Genomic DNA, 12,538 nt, shown 5'->3' with positions numbered 1-12,538 from the left:
AGCTCATTGAAGATACTAACAAGTTGCATTTGCTGAGCAATAACCTGCTCTTTGACACTTATATTCTACCAGCTCCTGGACCACATTACAGCATTGGCACAAACCTGGCCAAAAAAGGTGAACTCCAGAGGTGAGGTGACAGTGACCACTCTTAATATAAAGGCAGCATTTGAAATCAAGGCGCCTTTGCAAAACAGGTGTTAAAGGGAATTGGGAATGGTTGTGAACATTAGGGGTCAATCATCTCAGGTTGGGGACATCAATGCAGGAATTGTTCAGAGAGCATTGGTAAGACATAGGAGCAGAAATAAGTCATTTGGCCCATCAAGTCGGCTATCCCATTCAATGAGATCACAACTGATTTTACAATCCTCAACTCCACTTTCCTACCTTTCACAATAACCCTAGATTCTGTACTGCTTAAAAATCTATTTATCTCAGCCTTGAATAGTCTTGACTACACAGCCTCAATAGCCATCTGCAGTAAAGAATTCCATAAACTCACTCATTCATTTTTATTGTTGGCATGTTTCAGTGTTTTGCCAGTTATATTTGAAAAAATAACCTTGCCTCGTGTAAGTTGGTCAATATCAGTATGCCTGAATGTTAATATTTCATATACATTAAAATTACTTGTAAGCAAAATATTTAAATAATATTCCAGCTTGATAAGATTTATAGAATTCCAAACTATAATGCATCACTGATAATATTATCTTTTCAATTGGCATACAAATAAACTATTTGACTTCTGCTATTCTGTTCAGACTGCTCAACTCATGTCCAATTCCAGAACACACATCTCTTTCTCACCTGTGAAATGACGCAAGATAACATTCACAGTGATAGCAGAAAAGTACCAGGAAAATTTATATGCCACCTCAGTTTACAGCAGTTTCTCAACTTATTTGTGTGGAATCCCACCTTACAATAATTTAATCTCCCTGCTTCTTAACAATGGAATGCACGTGATCAAAGCACAGCATTATTCTACGATTACATTTCAAGTACTATGTCCAGGTCCATTCTCGAGAAACCAGGGTGGATGTAGTAGAGGAAAGAGCCACAGTGTCTATCTGTAAAATAAAGCTAAAAGGAATAAGTTTTACAGCCTGGAAGAAAGATATATAAGAATCATAGAATCCCCACAGTGTGGAAGCCGGTGATTTCACCCAGCGAGTCCACACTGATCCAGGCACAAAGCCTTTTACCCCATCCCTGTAACCCTGCATTTCCCATGGCTAATCTACCTAGCCTGCAGATCCCTAAACACTATGGGCAATTTAGCATGGTCAATCCACTTAACCAGAACATCTTTGGACTTTGGACAGCATAAGAGATGATTAGATTACTTACAATGTGGAAACAGGCCCTTCCGCCCAACAAGTCCACACCACCCCGCCGAAGCACAACCCACCCATACCCCTACATTTACCCCTTACCTAACACTAAATACTATGTTAACTTAAGCTGTGAAAATAGGACAAGGTGATACAGTTTCCAAATTGCTGAAAGCAACTTTAAGAATTATTACAGGAAGCTCTTCGTCAGGGAAGTGCCAATATGTGGAATGAACTACAGACAAGAATTGCTCAAAAATTTTGAAAGCATTTTAAAAATAAAATGTTGCAATAGGTGAGGTAAAGGGTTGCCCTGAGTGAATGTGTCAGGATGAATTGGATAGCCTTCCTCAACTGAAAGTAACTATTGACAATGTTAATTAGGTTTCCTTGGAAACCAGAGTGAAAGTTTCAGTTAGCCTGTAGATTGGTAAACTAATGTGCATCTAAGCATGTGACTATTATGACTTGGAGATTTCTCACTGTTTTTATCCCCTTGTGTATAATATTCCCACACACTCACTAAAGATATTGAGGAAGCTACATGTGCGCTTTACAGAGACTAAATATACAGGCAACAACAATTCACAACTGGCATGCTGCACGTGAATTGGGAAGTTAAGAGTAAGATGGAAAAATCAAGAGATTCAAGAAAAAATCAGAAGCAGTAATTGTGAATTACGCAATGATATATCCAAAACACCAATTAAATTAACTGAAGTTAAACCTGACAAATTTCTGGAGAAATAATAGTTCTCCAGACAAGACATCTGATCCATGTGTTCAACTAATAAAAAGGTGGCTCAGTCTAAAATGCAATAACTAGTTGGAAAATGAACAATTCTGTAACATCAGAAGTAATTTAAAATGGAAATATATGACAGATCAATCAGTTTCTGAAAATAAAAGATGACAGTCATTCAAGTGAAAGTCTGTAGTGCTGATGAAGCATCTCAACTGTTCTTTTTCAGATGCTGATCCAATATATTTAATCAATTTCAAATTGAATATTTTTGAGTCCTGTAATATTAGAACAGTTTTGTATAACTTCTTCTAAAGTTCATGCTGGTACAAACCATTTAGCTTAAGTCATTTCTAAATCATAACTGATGTGGCAATGTTCAGCTTTGTGAAAAGTAAAATAGAGGTTAGATTTATAGACTTACATAATCGGGCACTGGTGAATTTTCCTCTGCACCAACGGGACCCCTCAGTGACTGCGTGGCCTGTTCCAGAACCTTATTGTGCTTTTTTGATAGCAGAGCAAACAAACTAAAAAAAAAGGACAGTAATAATTAAAAGAAAATACATTGTGTTTTCATTTTAATTTAATCATTAAAAATGTAATCATTCGATCATCAGATATTTGAGGATATTTTAAATGGAAGGTTATTGCCCCTGACTCATTTTGAATGCCTACCATTTAAAAATTAAAGCAGATAACTTTTAAAAAAGCAAATTGGAAAATCCCAGAGGGGTAAAATTTAACTTCTTTTTCTAAACGTAAGCATATTCAGTAACCCAAGTGCAGCCAACTTCAAGCCGAGTTTCTAAGAAACATGAAATTAGATTCTTATAAAAGCTCAATTTTCCCTTTGCATGGGAATTATACAGTCTATACTGAATCTATTACAAAGCATGCAGTTCTGTATAATTATTTCCTTCTGATCGTAATTATTTTTCCTAAACATATTTTCATTTTACCACACAGATTTTTCAGTTACTTAGGGGACAGATTTTTCAGTTACTAATTTGCAGTTACTTACTTACCACCCAGAAGTTACTTTTAGATTGAAGGATGTTAGAAGAGTCACAACCATATATTCCCAAACACAAATGCAAAGTATAAAGTCAACGATATGACCATCTGATTGCTTGGTGGGTGAACAAATTCTGTAAAGCTTATAACCAGGCCGATTGAAATGCTCAGCTGCAGCTGTGGTACTCCAGGCCTGCTATAGTTATCTACCAAAATTATTCATTTCAATCATGGCAGTGCTACAAGTGTGACAACTGGATTCCCGCATTATTAGCAGGGATAGAGAATTTGTCAGGTTTTCCTCCACTATGGATTACGACAGGTTGGAATTGGTGTTACGACCTCTAAAATAAAACAGTCCTTTCAATACTTACTGCCGGAGCTACAGAATGGACGCTTGCACAATATTAAATAGAACTCAATTCCTAAGGAACAATAACCCCAAGCTTAAGTTTGCACCTCACAAGAGAAAAAAATATGAAGTGCAACAACCATATGCACAGCAGGTATTTCAAGAGTCAAATCACATCAGAAATCAAATTATCCAAGTTTGTTCCTCATGGAGGTTTAGTACAGGACTGAAAATATTGGAAAAGTGTATACAATTTCAAATTTGACACAAAACACACAAAGCTGTGAAAATAAGTTTGTGAATTCATACATATCAGAAAAGATAAACTGTTCATCTAGCCTGTCCCATCCAGGCCTAGTACAGCCTACGTGCATTGTCAATGTATCCAGTCTGCTGGCATGACATGCATCCACACTGTACTGTGAGAGTCACACAGGGCTAGGCATGCCAGTTAGAATGCCTAACATTTACTTTATCAAAGTGATTTTTTTCTGGACAGTTTGAACCTGAGGTATGCTGTCATGTCAGTCAAAGAAAGCACCACAAAGAACGTCTAAAGGTCTCACTTTGATAAAGTTTGATATTGACTTCAAGTCCTGAAAGGAGCTCATCTGCCACCTATCTACCCAATCCACCACATCTTTCTAAAGTTCTACCCTATTCTCCTCTCAATTTTGTTTAATTTGCAAACTGTGAAATTGCCCATTGCACACTAAGACCTAGATCATTACATATCAGGAAAAGCAAGGACACAAATAACTACTGGGGAATTTCACTACAAACCTTCCTCCAACCCGAAAAATATTCACTGACCATTGCCGTTTCCTGTCCTATAGCCAATTTTATGCCCATGTTGCAGACAATTAAAAACGTCGCAGCCTCCTTCAAAACCAAATGCACATCAGAGGTAGAGAGAAAACGTGAGAAGAAATCCCATTCAGAAACTCATCCAAAACTCAGCAGTCTCCTATATCCTGTCCGATGTGCAGCAGAACCTTCTGGGTCTATAATCAGTCTTAGTTTATGGCTAAATGCTCAGTGAAACCCCACCAGACATCTGGAAATGCACTCCGGTCTGTTTCGTATAGACTCATGACAGTTGTGATATTTCACCTCTGCATAGGAAGATAAATAAGGTGTTACATTAAAAATAACACTCAGAATAAAGGAGAGGTTCTACTTCAATCCCTCATCCATGCGTAGTTAGTTGGTCTCAGCCAAGACTGCATAAGTGCTACTATAATTTACATCAGTATGCTAGACTAGGGAAGTGAAAAATGATCAAGTATTTCTGTTCTGTATTATTATTCAGTGCTGCTTGCCGGAGATCATTCAGTACAAACATTGAATGAAATTAAAATCAGACTACACTGATGCCCCATGAAAAACAACCATCTGACAGAGGCTTGTATATTTGCTTTTGTTTCTGATTTCCAGTATCTACAATTCTTTTTTTTTGTACAAATTAATGATTGGTTGCTGCTGTTCATGAATCTTGAACCAAGAAATAGATGTAGCAACTTTAGCAAAGGGGACATTCGCTGAATAAACATTTTTTAAAAAAACTAATCCAGATTACTACAAATCAAAATAATGTTGTGAGTATACTAACATTGATTTAAGAGAAAAACAGGAAACTCTCATACTACAATTTAAAACATTGCGTAACATTTGAAATTTTCAAAAAGGTAAAGATATAAAATTATGAGGGGCATGGATAGGGTAAACAGGCAAAGTCTTTTTCCTGGGGTCGGGGAGTCTAGAACTAGAGGGCATAGGATTAGGGTGAGAGGGGAAAGATATAAAAAGAGACCTAAGGGGATACATTTTCACACAGAGGGTGGTACAGGTATGGAATGAGCTGCCAGAGGAAGTAGTGGAGGCTGGTACAATTGCAACATTTAAGAGGCACTTGGATGGGTATATGAATAGGAAGGGTTTGGAGGGATATGGGCCGGGTGCTGGCAGGTGGGACTAGATTGGGTTGGGATATCTGGTCGGCATGGACGGGTTGGACAGAAAGATTTGTTTCCATGCTGTACATCTCTATGACTCTATATAAATGGGCTGGCACAGAGGCAACATAGATAGCTGATAACCTTTCTTTGTGCAAACAGTTCAAATTCTTTGTTAGAAGGTTTCTGAGACAAAAATATTACTCAAATGTTAGCTGCTGACTAACAGCAATTAGATAATCTATTTTGAAGGGAAGCTATGGCCTGAAATAAAATTCATAAATTAACAATTTCAATGTTAATGCAAGCTGAATGAAATATCTGTTCAGATATGTTCCTTTGGGTCATAGTAAATAAACTGGATTGGCACATGTCCAATGGCCTCAAAATTAATGGTATGCTAATTTGCTGATCTAAGCCAGGAGCTAGTACACTATAATGGCCTCAAGGCAAATGACATGCAGGAGTGTGTTTAGGGAAGAAGGAAGCCATTTGGCCCATTTTGTCTGCAAGGCTCTTTAAATGAGCATCAATCTCCTGCTATATCCCCACACCATTACACATTTTGTTTTCCAAGTAATCACTCAATGCCCTCTTGAACATCTCATTTGAACCTGCCTCCACCACAATTCTAGGCAGTGCATATCTTAAGATATCTTTCATACCTTAACGACTGAGTATAAAAGACTTTCCTCACTTCATCCTTGCTTCTTTTGCATATCCAAGCCCTTTTAGGAGAGGCATACTTTTGCCCTGTCCATCAGATTTCCTCTAAGCCTTCTTCTCTGCAAAGAAAACAGTCCCAAACTCTTCAATCGATCCTCATAATTGAAGTTCCTCATTGCTGAAACCATTCTTGTAAAACACCAGCACTCTCTCCCATGTGTTCACATTCCTCACATGAGGGGGCCCAGAACTGTAGACAATACTACAACTGAGGTCTAACAAGTATCTTATACAAATTCTTTGAGGAGAAAGTGAGGTCTGCAGATGCTGGAGATCAGAGCTGAAAATGTGTTGCTGGAAAAGCGCAGGTCAGGCAGCATCCAGGGAACAGGAGAATCGACGTTTCGGGCATAAGCCCTTCTTCAGGAATGGGGAAAGTTTGTCCAGCAGGCTAAGATAAAAGGTAGGGAGGAGGGACTAGGGGGAGGGGCGTCGGAAATGTGATAGGTGGAAAGAGGTCAAGGTGAGGGTGATAGGTCAGACTGGGGTGGGGACGGAGAGGTCGGGAAGAAGATTACAGGTTAGGAATGCGGTGCTGAATTCGATGGATTTGACTGAGACAGGGTGGGGGGAGGGGAAATGAGGAAACTGGTGAAATCCGAGTTCATCCCTTGTGGTTGGAGGGTTCCTAGGGGGAAGATGAGGCGTTCTTCCTCCAACCGTCGTTTTGTTGTGGTTTGACGATGGAGGAGTCCAAAGACCTGCATATCCTTGGTGGAGTGGGAGGGGGAGGGGGAATTGAAATGTTGAGCTACAGGGTGGTTGGGTTGGTTGGTCCGGGTGTCCCAGAGGTGTTCTCTGAAACGCTCCGCAAGTAGCCGGCCTGTCTCCCCAATATAGAGGAGGCCACATCGGGTGCAGAGGATGCAATAGATGATGTGTGTGGAGGTGCAGGTGAATCTGTGGCGGATATGGAAGTTTCCTTTGGGGCCTTGGAGGGAGGTGAGGGGGGAGGTGTGGGCGCAAGTCTTGCACCTCCTGCAGTTGCAGGGGAAGGTGCTGGGAGTGGAGGTTGGGTTGGTGGGGGGTGTGGATCTGACGAGGGAGTCACGGAGGGAGTGGTCTTATACAAATTCAACAACACCACCTTGCTCTTGTACACTCTACTCTATTAATAAAGCAGAGGATAGTCAATACCTTACTTACAGCACTCTAACTTCACCTTACTACACCTTGCCACTTCCAATAATCTGTGCATGTAATAAACCCAGCCCACACTGGTCCTGCACCTCACTCAGAACTGTACCTCATATTTCACGCTATCTTTCAATGGTCTTCCCAACAAAATACATCACTTTTATATAAATGATTTGGATGTGAACATAGGAGGTATAGTTAGTAAGTTTGCAGATGACACCAAAATTGGAGGTGTAGTGGACAGCGAAAAAGATTACCTCAGAGTACATCAAGATCTGGATCAGATGGGCCAATGGGCTGAGAAGTGGCAGATGGAGTTTAATTTAGATAAATGGAAGGTGCTGCATTTTGGGAAAGCAAATCAGAGAAGGACTTGAACACTTAATGTTAAGGTCCTGGGGACTGTTGCCGAACAAAGAGACCTTGGTGTGCCAATTCATAGTTACTTGAAAGGAGTAGATAGGATAGTGAAGGTGGCATTTGGTATGCTTTCCTTTATAGGTCAGAGCATTGAGTATAGGAGTTGGGAGGTCATGTTGCAGCTGTACAGGACATTGGTTAGGCCACTTGTGAAATTCTGGTGTCCTTCTATAAGAGCATTGTGAAACTTGAAAGAGTTCAGAAAAGATTAACAAGGATGTTGCCAGGGTTGGAGGGTTTAAGCATCTCATCTGAGAAGCAGCTGGTTCAGTTACCACCGATTGTAGTAAAAAGCTGAGGCCCAGTTTGATGGGGTGAAATTCGTTGAAAAAGATTCACCTAAATTGGCTCAATGCTTTTTGATTAGAAAATGGCTGCTTCTCATATGAGATCAGAACCGAATTTGTACCCTTAATCTGTATGGGTTCCTAGGCATAGGTTATCAGTTAAGCGTTTGAGTCCAGAGCAAATTTCTTCAGGAGCACACTTGTTTCTCGTTGTCATTGAAATAGCTCCATAGAGGTTGGTATCCCATCACCAAATCCGCCTTTATTTTCACGTGGATCCACAATCACAATAGGAGAGAGTTTTCCAGTATTTCCCCCTAAGTAGCACTGAAGGAATTGTGTGATACTGTATTTCCAAATCGGGATGGTGAGTCACTTGGAAGGGATCAAGGGGTTGTCCCCATATATCTGCTGTACTTATCCTTCTAGATGGTCATGGGTTTGGAAGGTGTCGTTAAAGGACCCTTGGTGAAATTCTGCACTGCATCTTGTAGATGGTACACAATGTTTCTACTGAGCATCAAAGGTGAGAGGAATGGATGGATGGGTTAGGGTTAGATCTCAACCAAGCAAGCTGCTTTGTTCTAGATGTTGGTCAGCTTTTTCAGCATTGATGGAGCTTCACTCACCCATTTAAGTGGGAATATTTCATCACACTCCTGACTTGTGACTTGCAAATGGTGGACAGTCTTTGAGAAGTAAGGATGTGAGTTATGCCTGGCAAGATTCATAGCCTCTGACTTGTTCTTTTAGCCATACTATTTAGATGGCTAGACCACTTTAGTTTCTGGTCAATGATCATCCCAAAATGTTGACGATGGGCGATACAACAATGATACAATCAGTGAATTAAAAGGGGTGATGTTAGATTCTTCCTTGTTTGAATTGGTCATTGCTTGGCAATTGTTACTTGCCATGCGTGAGCTCAAACCTGGATTATTCTCCAGGTGTTGGTACAGTGTGGTATAGACTGCTTCAGTGTCTGAAGAGTCTTGAAGATGCTGCTGAACATTGTTTACTGAAGACTGCACATCTCCATTTCGGATTTTATGAAAGACAGAAGGTTATTAATGAAGGTGAAGATGTTTGGGCCTAGGGCATGCTTCTGAGGAACTCCTGTAGGGATGTATTGGAGCGGAGATGACTGACTTTCAATAACTACAACCGGCTTCCTTTGTGCCAGGTATGACTCCAACCAAAGGAGAGTTTTCTTCAGATTCCCCTTGACTCTAGTTTCGCTACGGTTTCTTGATGTCACACTCAGTCAAATATGGACAACGGCTAAGGGCAGGCATTCTCACTCAGCTCTGGAATTCAGCTCTTTGGTCCATGTTTGAACCAAAGCTGTAAGGTTAAGAGCTGACTGGTTCTGGCAGAACCCCATGTGAGCGCCAGTGAGTGGGTTACTGCTAACTAAGTGCTGTTCAATATCTTTAAGATATTAATAGAAAAACATAGGGTTGATAAAAATAAACTTTTTCCACTGGTTGGAGATCCTTAAAACTAGGGGGATTAGTCTGAGAATTAGAGCCAAACCATTCAGGACAGATGTTAGAAAGTAGTTCTACACACAAAAGGTGGTAGATATTTGGAACGCTCTTCCACAAATGGTAGCGGATGCCGGATCAGTTGTTAATATTAAAATCGGAGATAATATCTTTGCTTGACAAAAAATTAAGGGATAAGGGCCAAAGGCAGGTATATGGATTCAGGCCACAAATCAGCCAAGATCTCATGGAATGGTGGGCAGCTTCAGAGGCTGAATGGCCTACTCCTGTTCCTATAAGATTAAGAGAGGCATGAACAGGATGGACAAGCAGCAGCTGTTCTCCTTCATTAAGGGCAAACGAGGAGGCATAATTTTCAAATGTAATATAAGAGATTTAGAGGATTTGAGGAAACGTTTTCTTCACCCAGAGGTTGTGGGAGTCTGGAATGCATTGCCTGGGAGGTTAACTGAGTTGGGCAACTTCACAGCCTTTAAAAAGGTAAATGAATGAGCATGTGAAATGTCATTGCATTCAAGGTTATGGGTAAGGTGCTAGAAAATGAGAATGGTGTAGAAAGGTCAGTGCAGACCCTGAAGGGCCTCTCTGTGCTCACTGACTTTTTAAAATTTTACTTTAATTTTGATATGGACTAAATTGGAAAAAAAAAACACTTAGAGAAAGATGATAGAAGGAACTGCTGCATGTTTAAAGAGCAAGTTACTAAAATTCATTGTGGGTCATGTTATAGTGTTGCTTTGTAAGCAGTGGGAGAAGATGTAAGAGGAGGCAGAGCACCAGGATGTGAATACAAAGTGTGATTAAGCCTGCACTAAGTACCTGTTTGGTTTGTGCAATTGTGACTAGATGTAGATGGCAACAGTCAGCAGCTTGAATGACAATTCACTGATTGATTCTTGGATAGGTGGATAGCTTGTGGGTGTGAACAATACAGACAAAAATCTTCAGACCTCTTGAGTTATGTGTCTCTTTCCCTTTCAAAGAAACTATCTAATGTTAAAGAAAGCCAGTTGTTTTCTAGTACCATTGTCTGTGAGATGTTGTTTTAACCAGTAAGTCAGAGCCTTTATAATTTCAAAAAAAAATTGCTCTGTGAATTCTGTGAAGTAGTGAAATAATCTGAAGGAACTAAAGATCTTGGGAAACAAATAGAAACTCAAGAGTGAATCTTGAGGACTGGTGCCATTGAAATAATTCCCCTCCATGCGTAACATCATTTGTTTGGTCTGTCTGCATGTGTCTGTATGGGTGCGTGGAACGTTTTAGAAGGAGGTTAGAGTTTTACTTGAATGAATTGTATGATAATAGTTCATAGGTGTTTACTTGTGGTTAGATTCTATTTATTTGTAATATATAGCAGTTCTTCACAAGTAAGAAACACAGTCCATGTTTTAAACCTGAGTATTAGATAGATAAATTGGGTACTTTGCGTAGTCCTGGAATTTTTTTTAAAAACTTTTGTGACGATTCCAGGAATATGGAGCTTAATTTCCAAAATGCTACCCCACTGAAGCACTACGAAGTTTGGAGGCTCTTATCGGGATTGACTGTGAAACACAAACAAGTATTTAGGTGTGGTACAGGTAGTTCTTCTATAATGCAAGTGTTGCGTTCTTGTGCAATCTGGTGTTACAGAAAAATCACGTTTTAGAAAAATTGCTTAAAGTGTTGGCGATGTAATCGAGTTACAGCCAACATAACGTTATAAAAGTTCACATTTCATAAAGTGTTCCCAAATGGTCAATTGCATTACTGTGAATTCGCGTTAATGAAATGCATTGTAGCAGAATGACCTGTATTGGTAAATGATAAAGGAGAAGAAAACACCAGGCTCCCTACTGCAAATGTGAAATGGTACTGGAAATTGCAAAGGACCTCCTGCAGGTGGCAGACTTGTCTTAAGTAAACTTTCAAAATCCAGGTTAATTGAAATGGCAGATAAACTGGAGGTAGTATTTCCTGACAGGGATAGGAAGACAGAAATAATTGAGGTATTAGTACAACACTTGGGTTTAGAGGAAATAAAGAGAGACCAGATATTCAGGGTAGTGACACACTGGAGTTAAGTAATATTGATTTATGGTTAAAGTGATTTGAGCATAAAAAAAATATAAAAAAGCTGGAGATGGAATTCCTCAGAGAAAAAAAGATGAGAATGGGAAATAGTAGTAAGAAAATTATGCAAAGGGAATGTGAAGGGGCACAAGAAAGAAAGAAAGATAATGATCCTGAATATAGGCTAAAAGTGCTGCAATTGAAACAAGAGATATTAGATGCTGATGCAGGCTCTGCTGGGTTTTCTCTCTGTCTCTTTATCCTAACATCTAAGCTCCACAACTAACAACATGTCTTGTCTGTCAGGTTTAAATACTGACTTGATGCGAAAATGGAATTTTGGGCTAAAGGTCCAGGTAGTCAGGTACTGGTTTTTATGAGATTTATCAATAACATTTGTAGAATTTTGTAAAGTATTTTTTGTTAGTAATAAATACTTATAAATTGAAATAAATAGTTAAACTTTATCATAAGTCTTCATAATAAGTATAGCTCGGGGGAGTAAATTGAGGGACAGGTCAATTGGGAGTTACGCCAACAACTTCACAAATCTCACATCACATGTTATGTGGCCAGTAGTCCCCACTTTGTGTTTGTCCGTGTAGTTAATTCAGAGTCAGTGACAACTGTCTGAGGTTGTTTCCTGGAATAATGATGCCGTTTAAAAAAAAAATTGCATTGGCTGCATGAGTTTGCACCTGAGGCATACAGCAAAAGTTTTGGATTTTAAGGAAACAACCTGGGCAAGCCGACACTGAATTTTTCTGGGTTAAAGAAAATAATTTGAAACCACCAAAGAAGTTCTTGAAAGAGATTATTCTCTCTTAGAGGAATTCAAAGACTCTACCTATAAGAACCCAAGTTCAGAACTAAAGGATTGCAACTGCTAGACAGGAAGCAATAATGGCTGACTATTGTGAGCTGATCATTAATTCGAAACCCAATTCATAAATTCGAAAGGGATAGGAAGTGGGAGGGTGAAAGGAAGGAAAGTAGCCT

The 12,538-nt window shown here is 39.6% G+C and overlaps 1 protein-coding gene across 4 annotated transcripts in view; it reads right to left on the bottom strand.

Annotated features, from left to right (window-relative positions):
- dym (dymeclin) overlaps nucleotides 1–12,538 on the bottom strand; it is a 548,842-nt gene that overhangs the window by 223,457 nt on the left and 312,847 nt on the right. For all 4 annotated transcript variants that reach the window (XM_043718287.2, XM_087990764.1, XM_087990771.1 and 1 more), the window contains one exon: nucleotides 2,507–2,612. In XM_043718287.2, the coding sequence (XP_043574222.1) occupies nucleotides 2,507–2,612 (106 nt within the window). The remainder of the gene's footprint in view (nucleotides 1–2,506; nucleotides 2,613–12,538) is intronic.

This window comes from Chiloscyllium plagiosum, unplaced genomic scaffold (assembly GCF_037043375.1).
Source record: "Chiloscyllium plagiosum isolate Xiang-an unplaced genomic scaffold, Cpla_swu_hap1 HiC_scaffold_1, whole genome shotgun sequence".
Taxonomy (NCBI): Eukaryota; Metazoa; Chordata; class Chondrichthyes; order Orectolobiformes; family Hemiscylliidae; genus Chiloscyllium; species Chiloscyllium plagiosum.
This window is presented reverse-complemented; position numbering and strand designations above follow the sequence as displayed.